This window comes from Siphateles boraxobius, unplaced genomic scaffold (genome assembly GCF_051911475.1).
Source record: "Siphateles boraxobius isolate OS27281-9 unplaced genomic scaffold, OSU_SipBor_1 33, whole genome shotgun sequence".
In the NCBI taxonomy this organism is placed as follows: Eukaryota; Metazoa; Chordata; class Actinopteri; order Cypriniformes; family Leuciscidae; genus Siphateles; species Siphateles boraxobius.
The window spans coordinates 6,843,052-6,864,034 of NW_027508953.1; the positions used below are offsets into that span (position 1 = coordinate 6,843,052).

Here is a 20,983-nt window from a genome sequence, read left to right on the forward strand (position 1 = left end):
CTGTTTTTGGAGTGTATTTTGGATTGGTCATGAACAGAGATTAAGTCTTAGTGCTTCTTGGTATTCAGAAAAAATAAATGGGGAAAGGAAACATAAAGATCAGTTTTCTCACTGTTTAATCCCATTGTAATAATAATGTAATCATTCTTTATATAGTCTTGCTCCATATATAGTGTTCCCACCCTTTTTTTACTAATACATTTGTATGACTTTTCAAGTTCAGAAATACTACAGATTGTTTTTAATTAGAATTTTAAAAACAATTTTAGTAAGATTGCAATGGAGGATTTTCATTGAAATTCATGAAATTAATAGACTTTAAAAAGGCTCCAAAAGATGTCAATTTTGAGTCTCAATACACAGCATAATCAGAAAAATGTACATTCACTATAGAACATTTAATTAATTTAAAAATAAATACGTTTTCCGTGACTCACTGGGATTTTCTGATTTTTCCTTTATTTTCTTAGTTGTAGTCAACTACCACAAATAGAATTTATGAACCAATCACAAAACTTTTATAATTATACCAACCAAGAATCAGCCAATCAATGGTTTGTTCTCGAACCAACCTCGTGTTTTAACGTTGATCTATCAGAGAAACTCTTCAGCTTTTGGACATCCTCGATTTTACATTTGTGCCTTTTTGTCGCGTTGTCAAAGGTAAAATAATCTGTTTCTCAGTACTAACTGAGTTACTGGGATTGTTTTTATGGACATGCCTGTAGTTGAAGTTTTGAAGTAGCCTCAGTTCAGTGAGTTTCCAAACGCAGTTGCTCAATCCTGCAGCTGTAAATTATGGTCGGGTTAGGGTAGGCCTATATATATATATATATATATATATATATATATATATATGTATATATATGTATATGAATGAAGTATGATACGGTTCAAATTTAAAAAATAATTTATTAGTTAAACTTTTCCCACAAACTTTGCTTTTTTGTTCTGTCCGTGCTGCTTCAGGTCTATGAAGGTATTTTTGGTGCAAATCAACTGAACGCCTGAACAACAGTGAAATTTGTAGTTGTAGAGAATAGCCACACATGTGTATCAGTAAATTTGAAGTCACAGAGAGAAATGTTTTAAGAGTTGCAAACTTGTAAGTTAGACTTTTTTCTCTTCCACAAACACAACAGTTAGACCTTCTCAAATTCTTCATTGCAGGTGGACAAATCCTATTCTACAAATCACAAATTAAGAAACTAGTACGCTCACATTTTTGCTGCAGTGAATGTGGTGCAAAACGCATTTACACACCTGCGTTAAAAATGTGAAGTCACTGAGAAATTTTGCTCATCCACAAATCAGTAAGTTACGTGAATCCATCCAATGGGAGTTGCACACTTGTAGAATATTTTCTCACAAATATCTTGTATATTTAATGCAGATTTCATTTAAAAAAATCCTTATTTGTGTTCCGAAGATGAACGAAAGTCTTACGGGGTCTGGAACGACATGAGGGTCAGATATTAATGACAGAATTTTCATTTTTGGGTGAACTATCCCTTTAACTTATGTATAGAATAATTAATGTTGTCTTTTATTTCTCCTTTTGCCATCTGGGTTCCAAAAGGCTTCATAGTGACACATGTGCCTTCCTCCCTCCAAAGGCTTCCCCTCAAGAGCTCTACCCTATGGAGTGAGAAAAGCATTGGGATGCTCACTTCCAACTGAATTTGCCTATAGTTATTCTCATTTATTGTTTCAGGTAAAATAATTTGTCTTTCTCTGGGCTGGATTCGCACTTTGCCCCCTGCCAATCACACTTGAATGCCAAAGGCCCTGTTTAGGTGGTCTCCAGAAAAGCAGCCAGAAATGGTCTATGCTAGGATAGATAGGTTGTGGTGGTACCCGCCCTTCTCGCCTCTGCCTCTTACCTTAACCGAGGAGCCTGAGATGGGACGCTACTTTGGTCATGTATTGTTTCTCTGGATGCCACAAAAACTGTGGAACGTCGAGCATAGCTGTCCACGTTCAGATTGCGAGAAGGAGCTCAGACAGGTAGTGACATAGAAAGGTCATACTTCATGGCATCCGAGTGTCTGGTTTGTGGGAAATGCAAGCGGGAAGTGATTAGCTGGAGTTACTTACGATGTAGTGTCACAACTTGAAATTGGACAGAGTTCAGTACCCTTGCATTCTTGCATCACAGGTGGCATGCGACATGATGGTCGTTCGCCTCAGCCTCAGCCTCAGCCAAATCCAGAAGAAACTTGAGGAACATCACACTGAGATATGGCTGCAAAAGACTCTACAGTATCTGACAGATTGCAAAGGCTTTACCCATCCTGTGATGTTTCAAAGTCCACCTGCCATGCTTCCTCTTCCTAAACACTGTTAGTAGAGGCAAGTGTTTGCTCTGGATGTACTTCACCGAATGAATGAGATAAAGACCAGCATAACCTCACAGTTTCGCCGCGTGCTAAAGATGAGTTCCACCAAGAAGTTTCTCAGGAACTTTGGCGACCAGTGTCACCAACGAACAAGGGCAGGTTATTATGTCGGTGCTTAACAAAGCAGAAAACAAAGACTCCGTTCTTGAAGCGATGATCTCAGGTGTCATACATAGGTACAAGGAAGCTGCTGTGGCTCCTCCTGAGATTTTGTACGCCAACAGAGACTGCTGCGAGTCCAACTTTCAATGGACAACGTTCAAAGAGTGGAAGGACATGGAGGTCAGGTTGGATATCTCTGAAGTCATGGGATCAGATATGCGCCACTTTCATGGACCGCCTAAGCCATTGTATTTTCCAATGGGATGAGGAGGACCTGAAGCAGCTGAAGGAGGCCAAACGTACCGTGTTCAAATTCGATATACTGCAGCCTTCTGATGATGAACTAATGCATCACCTCAGCAGAAGCAAGATGGCCCTCCACTGTAGGCGATGCAAGGGACATCGAAGAACGCATCACAACGCTCATTCAGCTCTATGATGGCGAGTCGGGATGGGATTCGTCGGTAGTGCCGCTCTTTAGTTCCAATAGATTGGCTAACATATGGGATTTGCAGAAGAAACATGTGCCGTGTATAGTGGATCCTATTGGTGTACAACTCTACGAGCAGACTGGAACAATCGTGGTGGGAGACCACATTCTGCCAACCTACAAATGTGTCAGAGGTTCCACCTCTGTTGAATCGTTCCACCAGCATCTGAACCAGCTCAGTAGGATGAAGGTCCTTTGAGGTTAAGCTTATCTTGTGAGACTCTTATGAGTGGGCAGGGGGAATGCTTAAGCATATGTTCCAGATGTATACTGTTTTGCTTGTTGCCTCTCTATGACTAATTATAAGGTTTCAAGTCATATATAATGCTACCTGAATAGTAGGAATGTGATTTTCTCTTGTTATTTCTCTAGGGAAAAGATGTATAATATCTTCACACTCTCCTCTTCCTGAGGAGTGAATATTTTATCACTCTGCTTTGGTTGACTGGCCTGATAATGTTTTGCTCCGGCTCTCTTTTGCCAAGAAGAGAGGTGTCATTCGTTAGTGTTTTGTGTGAGCGTTTGACCTTCTACCCAGGTTTTGAACCCAGGGATGAACACCAGGCAGACTCGAAGAAGCCTCACGTACATCTGCGAGGTCACTTCGGATGTAAATCTCGGGCTTGGACGGCAACTGCGTTGATAAATGTTGATAGGCCCTATACCTATCTATATGTTGTGACTTTATGTTATTTTAGCCAATCAGAAGTAGAATGATGTAATGCATTCCCTTGCAAAATTGTATAATTGATGTAAGATTTTGTGTAAGGTACGAGTTGGCTTTCGATCTCCTCGTGAGACTTTGCCGCTGGCTCTGCCAATTTTACTGCAAACTATTCTTAAGTAAATTTTTGATTCTTTGATTGAACTTCTCGACTCCTGGTATTCTTTCATCATATCTGATCCCGGGGGTCATAAACTGTTACCCCCCTAACAACACAACTCAAGAAAAAGTCTCACCACTACAACCTGCTCCAGCTGAAACCCAGTCAGTTTCGACCTTGCCTTTGCCCCTCCTACTTTCTGGTCCTTCTCTGTCAAAACAAATGATGGTGGTTTTAAGACCTTCCACACAAAAGATTGATGCACCACCACCTTGCGAGGTGCCATTCGGTTCCTTTTACCACACAATACTACTGGAAGAGAAACCCGGTCAAGGAAAAAGGTGGCAGTTATACCAGGAAGATTGTACGACGATATATCCAGTGCAATAAAGAGAGGATAACGTCAACTCATCTGCTGTATTTTAACTGGTATTGTCAGGAGAAATAATTTTCCAGCACAGTGCCGCGATAATTTCCATTTGCATGCATTGTTCTCCTCGTCTCTCTCTCTCTCTCTCTCTCTCTCTCTCTCTCTCTCTCTCTCTCTCTCTCTCTCTCTCTCTCTCTCTCTACCAAAGAGACTGGATGAAAACTCTGTTTAAGACATAACCGACATATTTTACGTGAATACTCTCCAAAACGGACATTTAAACATAATGTTGTATGTATTTGTCCATTCAGACACGAAACAGAGCTTAATTCATTACTCGCGCGCTGTAGGGCTCTATGGCTGCACGCTTCGGTTCGGTTGTGTGCGCACAGAAAGATGAGATATGATACAATATAAGAAATTGATACAATATGAGAGAATTCTTCTATCCTTTTCTTTGGGTATAGAATAAAATACCAGTTCGGGGTTCCTCTTTTGGCTGTTGTTTCAGCCAACTGCACAACATATTGCAGGCATTACTGAGACCGTCGGTCGTCAAGATGGCGGCACAGAGCTACAGAGACGTCATGTGAACCGAATGAATAGAGAGATACAACCACGATCGAATGATAAGAGCAAATCATTTGTGAGACTGATGAGAGCTATCTCTGTACTATGGTACAGTCTAAATCCTGACTGAAAATCCTCGCAGATACCATTTCTTTCTAAAAAGGAACATAGTTGTGAGGATACTGCCTTTTCTTGTATCTTGTATGAGAAAAGGTAGATTCGAGATCAGCCTTGTAATTGACTAATTCTGTAGGATCAAGTTAAATTTTTTTTACAAGCTGTTTAATCATAGCCATCCTAAAATTTTTTGGAACGTATCCTAATGAAAAAGATTAATTAGCTATATTAAGAAGAGGATCTATGACCTCTGGAAGCATCTCTTTCAATAGCTTTGTCATTATAGGGTCTAACATACATGTTGTCGATTCAGATGATTAACGAGTTTAGAAAATTTTTCCTCACCTATAGCAATGAATTAATCAAAATTTTCCTCAGGGAGACTACAATGCACTGCCTGGAAACTGTAGTAGATGGCTGCATAGTTACAATTTTCTCCCTGAAATTATCAATCTTGTAAGTAAAGAAGTTCATAAAGTTATTACTACTCGGCTGCTTAAACGTCTGGGGTTGAAGCTTTATTTTTCGTTAATTTAGCCACTGTTTCAATTAAATACCTAGGGTTTTGTTTATTTTTTTCTAATAAGGTTGAAAAATAAGCAGATCTAGCAGCTTTTAAGGCCTCTCTGTATGCAATCGTGCTCTCTTTCCATGAAATGCAAAAAACTTTGAATGAAATGAAACGCTCCATTTTTCTGTCTGTTCTCTTAAGGGCCTGAGTGTGCTTGTTGTACCACAGCGTTGGACTATTTTTTTTTAGCGCAACGGAGCAACTGTGTCTAAAGTGCTGGAAAAGAGGGAGTCAAAAGTTTCTGTCGCAATATCGAGTTCTTCTAAGCTATCTGGGATGCTGAGGAGATGAAACTGATCTGGAATACTATTAATAAAGCGATCTTTAGTGGCAGAAGTGATAGGTCTAACATATTTGTAACATGGAGTCGACTTTGCAGCCTTTGCAAAATGAAGTATACACGAGACTAGATAATGATCTGAGATGTCATCGCTCTGCTGTTGAATTTCAACAGCATCAACATTGATTCCATGCGATAATATTAAATCTAGAGTATGATTACGACCATGAGTAGGTCCTGACTATAGACTGTAAAAAATATGGACAAAGCGTCTGTGACGTCACCCATAGACTTTCTGAAGAAGGGCGGTTTTGAGGCCGTTTATGGGGGTATCGGCGGCGCCATCTCGGAATATCTTTTCAGAAATCATACAGAGTTGGTCTGATGTGTTGTGTCAGATCATGGCCGAGACGTCAAATTTCAGGAATTCCACTCGGCGCAGCCCGCTATCAGCTGTCAATCACGCTGTCAATCAAAGTTAACCATGCCCTTATTTGTCAAAAATGTTATATCTAAATACGATCTAAACTAACGAGTTAGAAAAAAATTCACCCCCCTCACAGTTGTCAGGCACTCGGAACCTATCGAAAAATACAATAAAAGTCCATGGGACCAACCTGTAAAAACATGAATTTATGCTGTGAAAACAGACATTTTAACATGGGGGTCTATGGACATTTGCTCCCTAGCGACAAATATAGATAAAAACCAGTGATGTCAGATTAACGTGATAGGCAATATTAGACAATATTTATGTTGATGAATACATTACATTTAGCATATAAGAACAGCAAGGAATGATAGTAAATAGAGATTCAAACAAAAAACAATACAGAGCTTACAGACGAAGACCAGCAGCAAGGCAGACAGGAGCAATCGATAAAGCTATTTTAATATTTTCTTCAAATCAAACCTTGCTCTCACAGAATCATATTTCTCCACGGGTCATATATCACCCTCACCATTGGCGGTTCTAGCCCATTTCAACTGGGGGGGCCAAGCTGGGGCCAGTTGTACTGTTAGAGGGGCCAGTTACATTTAGACCTTATTGTTGTCATATCATTTTCTGCACTGCACTGCAGGCATTAACAGGCAAAATACCATGTTTATAATCATTCAACAATGTATATGCATTTCCATTATATTTTTACATTTGCATTACATATTCAGTATTAGTCACAGTAACTGTAATTGACATGATGTCCTTCTTTCTCTTCATTTTGCTGAGAACTAGAGCAAAAGCAATGGGGACCAAGAAGCTTATTAATTAATTTACTGAAAATAACTGACTTGCTAGGTAACTATGTGTAACTGTTTAGAGGGTTCCTACACACTTTTTAAAATGTAAGGCTTTTTAAGACCTGAAGAAATTATAAAGTAATTATACTTATTTATACAATAATACTTAATTATACAGTACCACTGTTACCAGTCAAATTAATTAATTCATAAAAATCCATCTTTGCAGTACAGAGGTGACACGCGCATTGATTTACACCTTAAAATGAGCAGGACTCAAAATGAACTTCTTTAGATACAATTTATAATTGCATAAATAAAGCTATGAGATTTTTTTTTTAAATCAATATTTAAATATGAATTTATTTCTAATTTTAACGTTTTAATTTAAGGGTACTTTAAATATAAAACTAAAACCGCAGGTAGGCGGCGGCAAATCAATGTCTTAATAAGGGAGAGGCAGTGATGAACTGCACACAACAGTGAAAGGATAGACAAACGCGATGTCAGCTCACAGTGCCTCGTACATAGTTAAAACAATGCTTACAATATCATAATAGACAAAAGACATCGCATACCCATACGCACATAAAGAATGAACTTACAACTGAACTGACAATTACCAGCTTTCTTCTTCTTCTCTCCTCTCGCGTGCAGGAGACAGACGTTATTCTGCCGCGATTCCCGCGAATGTGATGCGAATTGTCACGTGAACAAGCAAATCCACAAAGATAGAGTAATAAAAAATAATACGCATAAAACGATAGCAAAAAACAGTTTTGTAAAAATTATTTCAAACTCCACATTTAGGGGGGCCCATAAGGGGGGCCAAGCTTGTTGTCACAGGGGAACTGGCCCCCCCTGCCCCCCGATGACTTTGATGACTTTTATTTATTTATGTATGTATTTATTTGAGGGAAAAAATGTGCTTTTGTTGAAATAGTGATTGGTAAGAAGATCAAGTTGGGATAACTGCGGATGTTTACGCTGTGGCGACCCCTAAGGGGAAAGGCCGAGAGAGAGAGAGAGAGAGAGAGAGAGAGAGAGAGAGAGAGAGAGAGAGAGAGAGAGAGAGAGAGAGAGAGAGAGAGAGAGAGAGAGAGACCGATGGGGAGAGAGTTGGCTCATTTTTTTAAAATTGGTGTAGGCCCTATTTGTGTGTATTTTTTTATTAAATATTGTTCATATTTTACTTTTCCCAAACCCAAAAAAGTTCTGCTAGGGCAAATGACAAAATATTTCCTTAGGCTTTAAATTATTCACATTCACAAATAATAATGGGGTTCCAAAAACAAGAAAATTAAATGACTTCAGAGACTAGAATTCAATAACAACATCACGCAATTAGTCAAAGAACAACTAAACAAACTAAAAAACCATTAACTCTATAAAGCCTACTGGCTCATATTTGATACTTTAAATTCTAAGGGCTCTAAAAGTCTAAATGATCGACTTTGCTGCAAAACCTGTTGCACAATCTACTATTTATAAGCTATATCATCTTAGCAAGATATGTTATTGGTACATACAGGGCGAAGACTGATATGCATTTTTTTTGTAAGTAGTCTTGCTATTGTTATAGGATCTGATGGATTTACATCACAAGGTATCAGCATTTTTGACCATATAAATAACAGTAACTGCACCAAATTACATATTGCATTTGCTCAGTTTAGGCTTCTGAATAAAGTTCCGGTTTTTTTCCCTCCTTGAGTGTGAGCTCCATACTCTCAGTATACAGTAGCCTACTGTATGTACCATGAAGGTCTGATGTATCAAATATGATATAAACATAAAACACACACGCAAAATATTATTTAGGCATTGACTTTTTAATATTTTGTCTAAAGGTTCAATCAAATGCTTTACATGATTAAACTGTGGAATATACATTATTTATAAAGTGTTTACAAAATGACGCTTCATATTCAATGGCAAACTGCCAAACAAAAACAAAAAAAGAGAAAAACTTCATCTCCCATAATGCCGTTCGTTTCCTCCGCTATCTCGCGCCTTTCCATCTTGTTCCTCTCGAGAGCTCAAGCGCCGTAGTTGTTGTTGTGGTATGTAAAAATGGCGGCAGCAGGAGGCGGATTACCAGCCTCGGCTGTAGTAGCAACCATAAACACCTCCGCCACCGTTCGCTGCCGTTTCCCAGGTCGGCCATGGACGTCTCGGAGCCTTTTGAGGACGGAGAAACGCTCTCATATCGGTCGGGTGAGGGATGAAGACAGAAAAGGGCCGAGGCCCGTCGACGTTGGAGCTACGCTGAGAGAGGATCCGTCACTGTCGTGTTTGCTCGGGCTGGCGGAGAAACACAGGCTCCAGCGCGAGGCGGGATTCTGCACGAGCGGGAGCGATGAGGTGAGCGATTCGCCTAGTAATACCGTGCTAATAATTCACAGCAAGTGCATCATCAGCATGTCGCTGAGTGGCTGATGTCAGTTCCTGCATAAATGCATCCACCTGATTACAGTTGCACAGTCGTGAGTTTTACAGATTACAGAGATGAAAAGTATTTAAAGGGACGCCCGTCATATGATTGTCTTTTGCCGGGCTGTGGAGCTTGCATGGCGGGTGTTTCACTGTGGTTGACTTTGTTGCCGTGACTACGGGGATTGTGTGCGGGTCAGTGAATGTGTGGTGTCCGCTAATTAGTTATGAGGGAGTTTGTGTACAGTTATCAGCTTTAAGACTTAATGTCAGTGCTGCTGACGGGCCTGTTCGTCTAATAGTTCATATTGGTTAACGTTATTTCTGTTTAAGTAGGCGTGATGTGCTTCAGAAATAAGGTACAGTAACGTAACTAATTATGTATTCTGTCAGGAATCGCCATTGGATGAGTAAATATAGTATTGCATGTTTGTAAAAAAAAATTAAAATCCCAGATCCATTTGTACAAGAACGTCAGATAGCATTGTTTACAAACAAGTGAATTGCTTCGGTAACACTTTACAATAAGGTTAATTAGTTACATGAACTAAGAATGTACATTACTTATCTTCAGCATTTATTAATCTTAGTTAATCTTAGTAAATATTATAACATTTACTAATACACTATTAAAATCAAAGGTTGATTTGTTAACACTAGTTAATGCACTGTGAACTGAAAATGAACAGCTGTATTTTATGACCTAACATTAACAAAGATTAATAATTGCTGCAACAAATGTATTTCTCATTGTTAGTTTATGTTAGTTAATGCATTAACTAATGGTAACTGATGAACCTTATTGTTAAGTGTTACCATTGCTTCATATCATAGTAATCTTGTTAATCAGACACTACGTGTTAAAAGTGCAGTGCAAGTTCATTTTCATTCTGTAAAATTTCCTAAGTAAAATTAGAGCAGCTTTATTTCAGTTTTCTATATCCAATTTTAATTTGACCAAGTTGGTTTGATTAATCCTGCAAAGCCAGGCATATGAAACAATAGTCATAAAAATGATTTTTATTAATTAAACCATTTGTATTAACTTTAGACAAAATATTTAAAACTTATGAAGTATTAGTAGTATGAGCTAGATAGAATAAAATATGGGTCGTTCACTCGAGGAGAAAAAAAACAACACTTTTGTTCAGAGGCCCAAACTGAACAAAATAGTTTAATCGGTGCAGATTTTGTAATTAATATACAGAAAAGATAATAATCTGATGGCTTGTTGTAATGTAAATCAAGGATTTGTTTTTATTACGGTATAGCACACTACTACAAAAATGCATAAATGTTAGTTGTCATTTTTGTTTCCCTTAATAATAATATATTAGTAAGGTGATATTTAAATCGTTTTATGATCAAAGCTCTCCAGTTTTTATTACAATGTAATACCATGATGATTGAGAGATCTCTAATTTGACTTTAGTTGTTCTTAGGTTATGTTTATTATAGTCGCTGTATTTCTTTTAGGGATACTACTGATTTCTTATCATGATCGGCCAATACCGATCCTGATCATTCAAGCTTGATATGTAAGATCATTGATAACTTTTTTTCTTTCAAATAAAGTAATACCACAGATGTTGCCTAGGTTATATTATTTATAGTAATGTTGTCATTTTTGTTTTAATTGAGAATCCCCCAAAAAAGCACAACAAATATTAATTTTACAATTTTAATAGGTCTTTAAAAACAGAGCTTGGGCAAAACTATACATTTTAGGATGCTTCGGCTTATTAAAGAGCTTGACTAAAACGGAAAATAATTGCTGGCTGTCAGTCAGTGCAGTTACATTGTAACAAGGGACTGTATCTAACTATGTGTGAGTCATTACGTGAGTTCATTAAATGAATACGCTTAACGCTGATTCATGCATGTATGAAGCAAGACGTCGAAATCAATTTAACTTTTAACTATGGGTGTGTGATATTGACAAAAAAGTCAATCTCAATATTTTCTGGGATTTTATCGCTAACGGACATTAGACAATATTTTTCTGTGTGTTTGTGTTGGTACCTTGCAGGCTTAGGACTTTAATGTTTTTTTTTTCTGAAAAACGAAATAGTGGTGAAAGCCAAAATATTAAATGTCATTGATGAATATATTTACTGAGTAATCCACAATTTTTTAGATTTGGAGTGAAACTACAGGGTGCTTTCGTGCAGACAACGTCTATATTGCAATAATAAATAGTATGTGTATTTTCTTAATTTCTGTTGTGCTGACAGTGGAACCGGAAACGTCAGAGCTTATCGATACTGAGGTCTTTCATAATTTAGCTTTCGGGCCCGTTTAATACCGGGTGTCTGTACCTCAGACACCGAGAGCAGATGACAGAGGCGTAATATCCAGTACGTCCATAAAAAATTATTTGGAACTTGATGTGAGTAGATTAAAACAATGGCCAGTAACATGCATACTGTATGCCTATCTGAGTGTGGTGTAACCATACTTATTAGCGAATAATCCGAATAATGAAAATTGCTTGTAAACTGGAGTGAAGAGCTCTGCTCGTGTCATGTAAACATCTTACTGTGATTAAGACCTTACTCTGATTAAATAATCACATTTAAACAATTTAATGGTGCGCATGTAAACACAGTCAATGTTTCAGTCCCTTATCAACATTTAGTTTTATGGTAATGAGCACCAGCCTTACTGGGTTTTCCTTTAAAGGGATACTCCACCAGTTTTTCTTATTAAACTATGTTATTCCCTTAACTAAGACGATTTGATACATACCTCTCTCGTCTCATTTCGTGCACTATATCGCTCTGTATTGCCGCAAAACTATGTTAGCACTTAGCTTAGCCCATGCATTAAATATGGGCCAAGCAGAGAAGCGACCAAACACTTCCACGTTTTCCCTATGTAAACACAGTTACTCGAGTAGTGTAACTTGACCTGGGCTGGTGACACAAAATAAACCGTTGCGCTTTTCTAAGCGTTTACAATTGATGACTATATTGTATGGCGGAATACCATAACAAGTGCTTTTGAGCACTTCGACTTGGCGCAATAATATCTTCACTCGTGAAAAGTCCTCTTACCGGCTCCCGCTTCCTCTCGTTGTATTGACGGAAATGTCAGAGGGAGAGGAAGCGGGAGCCGGTAAGAGGACTTTTCACGAGTGAAGATATTATTGCGCCAAGTCGAAGTGCTCAAAAGCACTTGTTATGGTATTCCGCCATACAATATAGTCATCAATTGTAAACGCTTAGAAAAGCGCAACGGTTTATTTTGTGTCACCAGCCCAGGTCAAGTTACACTACTCGAGTAACTGTGTTTACATAGGGAAAACGTGGAAGTGTTTGGTCGCTTCTCTGCTTGGCCCATGTTTAGTGCATGGGCTAAGCTAAGTGCTAACATAGTTTTGCGGCAATACAGAGCGATATAGTGCACGAAATGAGACGAGAGAGGTATGTATCAACTCGTCTTAGTTAAGGGAATAACATAGTTTAATAAGAAAAACTGGTGGAGTATCCCTTTAATTATGGGGACTTTTTCAGAACTTCCCATAATGCAGTCTGATTCAAAGCTGAGCCAGTACAGATAGAGAACTCATGTTGAGCTTTCATATCACACATTGTAGACTGATGCAATCCGATTCTGTGCTTTGAAATTCTGAGGTATCTGAAATCAGTCGGTCATCATGAGAGGACAGTTGCACTTTATGGGGATAAGAAAAACTTAATTTGATTTCTTCAGTCTGAATCCTTATGACTCATGAGTATTTGTATCATTGAATGGTTTATGTCAAGGGAGGCTTAGCCTACATGCATCAATGTTTCTCTCTGTAGACATATTCCCCTAATGTATTCGAAATGTATAATTAGGTTAGATTGACAATTTAAAGATTTTATTTTGTGTATGCATATAAGTTTTATGGAAATATCCTTCCTTTTCCTTTACATCAAGTTTTCTGATGTAGCCTGATGAATGATCTTGTTACCACTTATGTGAAGTTGATGCTCTGTTAGTTGCACTTGGCTGCCGTGGTTAAATCTATTGTAATTATTGGTACATTTTTGGTCTAGAAAGGAGTTGTTTAGTGTTTTTTATTTTAATTCGTATTATATTTCTTATTAGAAATCTTATTGGAAAGAATAGCTTATTAACATCTTGTGAATAAATGTAAACAATTTTACAGGAATGATGCCTATTTTTGTTATGATTCCTGACTGAGAATAGCACCTACTGCTCTGTGTGTTTCTGAATAGTCCTGGTTTTAGAAATAAGATACTGACGTTTATTAGTATCACTGTCCATGATCATTTCTGACTGACCAGCATAGTTCATTTCACTGTATTCGGTTGATGAAGAAATAAAACTTTGTAACGTACCTCTCATCTAATAAATCGCAATAAGCTTTGTGCTTTGTTACTTTTGATATGAAACAAAGTCTCAGCTTTCAGACTCTGTCATATTTATTAACCTAACTATAACCTATTTCAGTATTGTGATGAGTTCTCTTCTGTGTCAGCATTTCTCACTGCTCACTATATTAAAGTGATGGAGCAGGTAGCCTATCCCATGTTAAGCATTGAAAAAATGATTGTTCTGTTTGAAGCCTGGCCTTAGTTTTCATGGAAACTGTTGTTTGTTGAATATTTGTTATGTATAACACTGTTATCAATCCATCAGGGATTCTGTAGTGCTAAATTGTCTATTCCTACAGATAGCCTAATATTTTAAATGAATTTGATGCTAAATGATTAAAAATATAAAACTACATGTAGTTTTGTGTTGATATTTTATCCATCTTTCTTTCTCAGGAAGGAGACTTCACAGGCTTTAAAGTGGACGGTCAGTCGTCCTTGCGTTCAGGTCAAGGTTCATCCAGTGAGTGTTTCAGCTGTTTTTTATGTCTAAGCAATTTGATGATGTTAACTCTAACATTAGTTTGGGCTTCGCTTTTGCACGTGCTAGATTTTATATTTATCTACTACAGAAAAGTGTGTTTATATATTGTTTCCTATGTAAATTTTCTGAGCTATGTATTTGGTACTTAACATGGTGTCTCTTTAAGAGAATAGGATGTGAATATTTAGAGGATGTATTATTTAAGCCTGTAACTTCCTGTGTGATCATATCAAATTTTCATATCAAACGATATTGAAATAATTTGCAAAAAAAAAAAAGGCTTTGTCATACTATCCACAGTATTCCTGCGCCCCATGACTCTTTGCGCGAATTATGGGTGTAACTTCCGTTATGCTGTAAACAATCAGTGAAAGGCTCGCTCTATGAACGCAATGGGTTAAAAAAGTGTGACAACGAGATGACATTAATCTACTCACCCTTCAACAATCGAACATTAAAAGGAAATTTAAAAGTGTAAAAGCATCAACAAGGTACTTTCAACAGACCAAATAACCCCATAAGCGTGAGTCTTTGGTTAAATATCACTGTAGAAGGCTGATATATATATATATATATATATGTATGTAACTTATGCTGCCTTAATCAAAAATGTTCATTAACGTCAGCATTGCGTGATAGCCTACTATTTCAAAGTAATTTCCGTCATTTTGACAGATTATAAATTGCATTTACCTGTGAAAACAAACCTGGAAAGAGACGTGAGGATCTGAGGAGAATAACGAGAGATTCTTCATGCATTCCAGGGAATTATTAATGGAATATATCATAAATTAAATTCGTGAGAACAGACCACAAATGTGTAGTAGCCTATATATGTTGTCGTTTTTCAAACTTTTACTGCGGATTGCAAAGGGAAAACAAAATAATCATGAGGAAAAGAAAGCAGTGACTGAAAAGAGCTCTTGCCTTAGATGTTCTTGTTATAACATGTCACGTTAAAATAACAAGTATAACGTTATTCTCATGATGTCTGAAAATAAATCATGAAGGAAAATTGAAAGCTCATCCAGTCAAACTGACGGATCAGCTTTATTTGTAGAACAACCTTATGATTTGAAATGATTCGTTTCAGCCTTTTTGAATGGAAGTTTCCCAAACCGGAAGTGCCACCCATTATTCAAAACGCAGTAAGGTCGTCAGGAATAAGGTGGATAACAGGTTTAATAAATGCTTTAGAAGATTTTTTTTTATTGTTAGTTCATATTAACCAATGAATTAACTAATAGAACCTTATTGTAAAGTGTTACCTGTCAATAATACAGCATCAGAACATTTTTAATCAATATCTAGGGCATGTTGTAGTCCAGTACAAATGTTGTTTTTTGAAAATAAATAGCCTGTTAAGTCTTATTTAAGTTTTTGGTGCTGTGATGAACACCATTGCGAAAAATAAATAATCTAAATGTTTGTTTAAAAACTTTAAATAACTGAAAGTAGCGCAGCTGCGTTTTTTACCGGTGTAGCGGCTCGATTGTTTACATCAGAGTGCACATGCCTCTTTGATGCAGCATAAGGCAGTGTTGTAAATTTTAACCAGTTGATGGTAAAGTATTCTTAGAATCCATTCTAAAAATCAGAATAATTAGTAATAAATACTTTTTCATGGTATCTTAAAGTGCTCATGATAACCATACTGTGCACATTCAATATCTTGATATATCGTATTGCGGTGTATCGGCACGTCTAATCAGTTATAAGTGATTTAAAAAATATATATTTTATTTGTATTTAAATGTGCATTCATTTCTACATATTTTTACATTTGGATTACCTATGCTCATTTTTAAGTATCTTGAATTTAAATTTTTTCATACATTCAATAGTTTTTTCTAGCATTTTATTTTAGTGTGTTTATTTAAAATATAATTAAATAATAAATACTTATTCAATAAAATACTTTCTAGACAAAAGGTGTATAATGTTAATATTGAAATTGTGCCTGTATTTCTATTTTTTTTTAATGTATGATAAAATGTTAAATATTTTTCTTGCATTAGATATAAAATCAACATTATTGGACAAACCTAACTTGAAAGGCAGAAGGTTATCCAGAACTGACCAAAAATCTGTGAGGCCCAAATTGGTAATCAAAATAGCAGCCAAAAAGAGGACCAAAAAAGAAACGACACAAGCAAAAAGGCCATCTGTGAATGAAGATGGACATCTGAAACAGGGCAGCTCAAGTAAGAGAAATGGCAGGGTACTCAGAAACCAGAGAGAGGCACCATTGGCCTCCTTGCAGACTGAAAATGATGAAAATGGCGTGTGTGAAGAGGAGGAAATCACTGGAAGGTCACAAAGACGTGGTTCCAGTGCAGCACAAAGCAGGAGAAGGCAGGACAAATTAGTGTGGACTTTAACACTGGTTAAAGGTAAAGAGCGAGCCTCCAGAGTAAAAGACACCAAAGGCCAAAGAGCTTCAGCAGAATATGCTAAAACCCACAGGAACAGGACAAAAAGAATTGCTGGTATTGATCAGGCAGGTGCTGTTTCCTCAAAACCAATGGGCAAACAGAGAAGGGGCAGAAGGACAGAAGGAGATGAGGAGCCTCTTGAATCCCTTGGCGGAGGTGCTGGAGCATCTTTAAGTGACAGTTCATTAAGTTCTTCCAAAAATAAGCCTTTTGTAAGGCGACGAAAGAGTATATTTGGCCGTCGAACTTTACTGCAAAAGGAAGTGCCCCGCCAAGTACCTGACAGTCGAGGGCAGACCTCTAGCATGCCTAGAAAGAGACAGCGACTTGTTTGCGCAGATACAGGCTCTACACATGTGCTGCAACGGGTGGAGGGACAGGAACATGAACAGCCACTTGGAGAGATGGAGAGGTCCAAATCTGGAGTCCAAGCTGTACAAGCTAAACACTCCGCCAGACCAGTTGTTAGCGCTCGTTCTTCCCGCGTCATCAAGATCCCAAAGAGGTTCATGGATGATGAGCGCATGTCTGCTCTCCCAGAACGAGGTTCCCCAAAGAAACCAGCTCTTTCTGAAATCCCAATGGATTTCGGCAAACCGAATATAGATCTCCAAACCCTCAATTCTGGAAGCAGACTGAAGACCGCACAAGAACCGCTGATCCCAAACACTGATGAAAAAAGTGTTTCAGAAAAGGGACAATCTCAAGGAGTTAAGCCTGTTTTGAGTTCCTCAAGGCTTTCTGGTGGTCCTCGTGGGAGGGGTGGGAGACCCGGCAAATCCATGGACCAGTATAAGATATACTGGAAGTTGAAGAAGCTCACAGCATGTCTGGCAAAACGAAAGATGCAGCGGATTGCCAGTTCGAGCTCAAGGCTAGCAGAGGAAGGTGCTGCGGGAGAGACCCATGATGTTCAGGAAAGGAAGTCTGATCTCAAATTGCAGGACATGTATTCTCCAGGAGTGGTGCCAAAAGTAGCTATACGTGTTGGGGAACATTCGGATCAGACACCTTTGGAAGAAGTACCTGCTAAGGAGAACGGTAGGGTTTTTGCTGTCAAGTATTATTAAGAATAACACATAATACACATAATACACATACACATAAACACATAATAAGAATAATAAACCTTATTTGTATTAATAAACCTTATTCGACACCCACTTTTGTAATGCTAATAAAATTAATGAAAATGATTGGTTTTTCCACCTTTCCAAGTGTGTTGGTCTGTTCTTTTGTTCTCCCATTAACCTTGAGGCAAATTCCTTTATTCCTTCAGTAGAGACTTCTAACCTTGAGGGAACCACTGAAATGAGTGCACAAAATACCCAGATGATGTTGGAGCATGGTGTTAACACCCATAGAATGAGTCTTTCGGGTGCCAATAAGAGGATGTTCCACCTGCTGAAGAGAGCCAGAGTCCAACTGATTAAAATCGACCAGCAGAAACAGCTCAAATCAGCTCAGGTCAGAATGTTTAACCATTTAATGACAGCAAACAGTACTATGTTGCATTTTTATAAGGCACTGTGTCTGACAAGTTCTGACTATTCATAAGCTGAGTAAACGCAATGTGTTCAATTACGAAGAATCATTTGGAGGTTCACTGTATCGTTCAAAAGTTTGGGAAAATTTTCTTTCTTTTTTTCTAAAGAAATGTATACTTTTTTTCAGACACATTAAATTGATAAAGTGACCGTAAAGACATTTTTAATGTTACAAGAGATTTCTATTTCTATTAATGGTACTATTAATCTATTAATGCTCTATTTATCAAAGAATCCTGAATTTGTTTTCCTACAAATATTAAGCAGCAAAATTGTTTTCAACATTGATAATAATAAGAAATGAGCACCTAATCAGCATTAAAATGATTTTTAAAGGATTATGTGACGCTATGTAAATGTGCGCTTTTATTCGCTTGTCGTCTTATTGGATAAATGTGTCCGCCTCAATTGAGCACATATGTTTTTAGAATTTATACGCATATTGGTATTTCCATCCAGCCTTTTTAAATGCAATATGCCTAAAAATAGGCAGATAGAAACATAGCTGGAATAACAGGAATAAGTAACATTTTAAAATGTATTAAAATTGTATTAAAAGTTATTTTAAATTGTACTATTTCACAACAATGCTGTTTCTACTATATTTTACTGTAAATGCAGCCTTGGTGACCAAAAGAGATTTCTTAAAAAAAATCTAAAAACTTACACCCAAAACTTTTGAACGGTAGAGTATTAATATTTTTTGTCACCTTTGGAGACCTTAGTGTGAACAAAGTTTTTGAGTGGCAAATTATATTTTGATAAAACAACATACAAGTCTGTAATATCTTTTAAATCTGTGTAATTATACAAACAGTGATGTTTATGCTCTGCAGCTTCTGTCTGGCTCTGTGAGAGTAAGAGATGGATCAGCCACAGGCAAGCAGAGAGGAAGAAAGAGGGGCAAGAGAGTAGTCCCAGCTAACCCAGAGGGGGCTCCACAAGTATGTTTCACTGAAAAATATTGCTTTGCAGATTTTTCATCGGATTGTGAGTTTAACGCTGTGCTTTTTTAACTCTGTAGGAGCAAGTGATCGGGGGTCCACGGATAAAGCATGTGTGTCGAGCAGCAGCGGTTGCACTGGGACAGCCACGTGCCATGGTTCCAGATGACATTCCCAGGCTCAGCGCCCTTCCTCTGCATGAGAGAGAGGGGATCACTGCTTCACCTGCCGAAGAGGGTACACACCTCTCCTTTGCTCATTCTGTCCACATCCGTTATAAGTGACATTTGCTAATATCATGGAGATAAATGGGCTCTTTTGGCCTGTAAATTGTGTATTATGTCATATTAGTTGCAGTGTAATTGTAATACAAGTTTAGCTCGTAATTTGTGGGCTTGCATGCATAAAATGTATGATTTCCTTTAAGGCTTTGTAAACAAGTTGTATATAATGTAGAATGATTTTAAATATGATTAATATAATAAGGAAATGTAAATATAGGTATTCTATAATAAATATTCTAAAATATAAAAAAAAATATTTATTTTAGATTTAATGTATAATTCCTAAAAGTGTCTCTCTATTTGAACTACTTTACATTTACACTATTATTTTTGAAACCCAGCCCACCAGGATATTAGAATGTTTATTATTATTTTTATTAATTTAATTTAGTATAATTACGTGTAGTAATAATAGTGTAATTTTGCATTAAACTCTATTTTAGCTCTGTTTAGCTGAATATTCCCATCCTCATTCTCATATGGGAACATGTAATGGCTAGAAGTTTTGTAATTACGTGAATGTGAAAATAAAATGATCCTAGAGTGTGTTGCATTCATAATGCACAACATATGCAAACTGAGTCGTGGATTGTATTCAAAACACCACATGAGATGGCCTGAGGTCATTTGAAAAACTCACATAATGCACTTCTGCACAAAAAAACAACAACATAAATATAGAAACACAAAAATTTGCATTATGGTATTTCTTTATTTGTTTGAAATGCTCGTATTTGAATGCTAAAATGTGATTGCAATCTAAAGTGCTTCATCATTGCAATGTCTGAAATAATTGTAATGCCTACTTGTGGCGGCAGTTCACCATTATATCTAGATGGTGTTCCTTTCGTTTCTTAGAAAACCAAACCTTGACATTCCCAAAATGCCCTTATTCTTATGTTAGATGCTTTCTTTTGCCTCTGTCTCCCTTTTGCTCCGGCCCCTTCTGGCTCTTCAAGATGTTGCATCTCACTCAGAACCAGAGAGTGAAGAATCTGTTGAGCCAAAGCCGACATTTAGACGCAAGTATGAAAGCACTGCTTTTGGCTATCGGCTAAAGCGCTGCTTGCGCTGCAAGGGCTGCAATCGGCTGGAGGACTGCGGGAGGTGCGTGTTCTGTCTGGACAAGCCCAAATTTGGAGGACCCAACAAGAAACGGCAGAGCTGTGTGTAAGTGTCCAAATAGTGTTAATTACAAGGTATTACATGGCGGCAAACCTTTCCCAGGGTTTAAAGAAGTTATATCATACATTTCTTCTTTTTTGATCCTATTTGTGGACTTGTTTTTGTAATTTTTCAACAGCTTAAAGAAGTGTTCGCTGATTGAGCAGAACAAAACGAGACGATTTAACAAAGGTACACTACTTGCCTCTTTTAAATTAAAATCCTTTTAATGACCTGGTATTTACAGTCAATTGCCACTTGCCAATGCAAATATAATAATAATGAATAAAAAGTATGCGTTTCAAATATTACAGTTAAAAATACTGGTACCCTACAACTTTAGCA

The 20,983-nt window shown here is 37.4% G+C and overlaps 1 protein-coding gene across 4 annotated transcripts in view; it reads left to right on the forward strand.

Annotated features, from left to right (window-relative positions):
- Positions 1-8,967: 8,967 nt before the first annotated feature.
- The window catches only part of kmt2ba (lysine (K)-specific methyltransferase 2Ba), a 30,848-nt gene continuing 18,832 nt past the window's right edge, over positions 8,968-20,983 (forward strand). For 2 of the 4 annotated variants that reach the window (XM_077195252.1, XM_077195255.1), the window contains exons 1-8: positions 8,968-9,326; positions 14,177-14,243; positions 16,283-17,740; positions 17,979-18,166; positions 19,083-19,190; positions 19,271-19,427; positions 20,434-20,644; positions 20,778-20,830. In XM_077195252.1, coding sequence (XP_077051367.1) covers positions 9,036-9,326; positions 14,177-14,243; positions 16,283-17,740; positions 17,979-18,166; positions 19,083-19,190; positions 19,271-19,427; positions 20,434-20,644; positions 20,778-20,830 — 2,533 coding nt within the window. In that variant the 5' untranslated portion in view covers positions 8,968-9,035. The remainder of the gene's footprint in view (positions 9,327-14,176; positions 14,244-16,282; positions 17,741-17,978; positions 18,167-19,082; positions 19,191-19,270; positions 19,428-20,433; positions 20,645-20,777; positions 20,831-20,983) is intronic. The other 2 variants (XM_077195254.1, XM_077195256.1) reach the window with 1 other exon arrangement.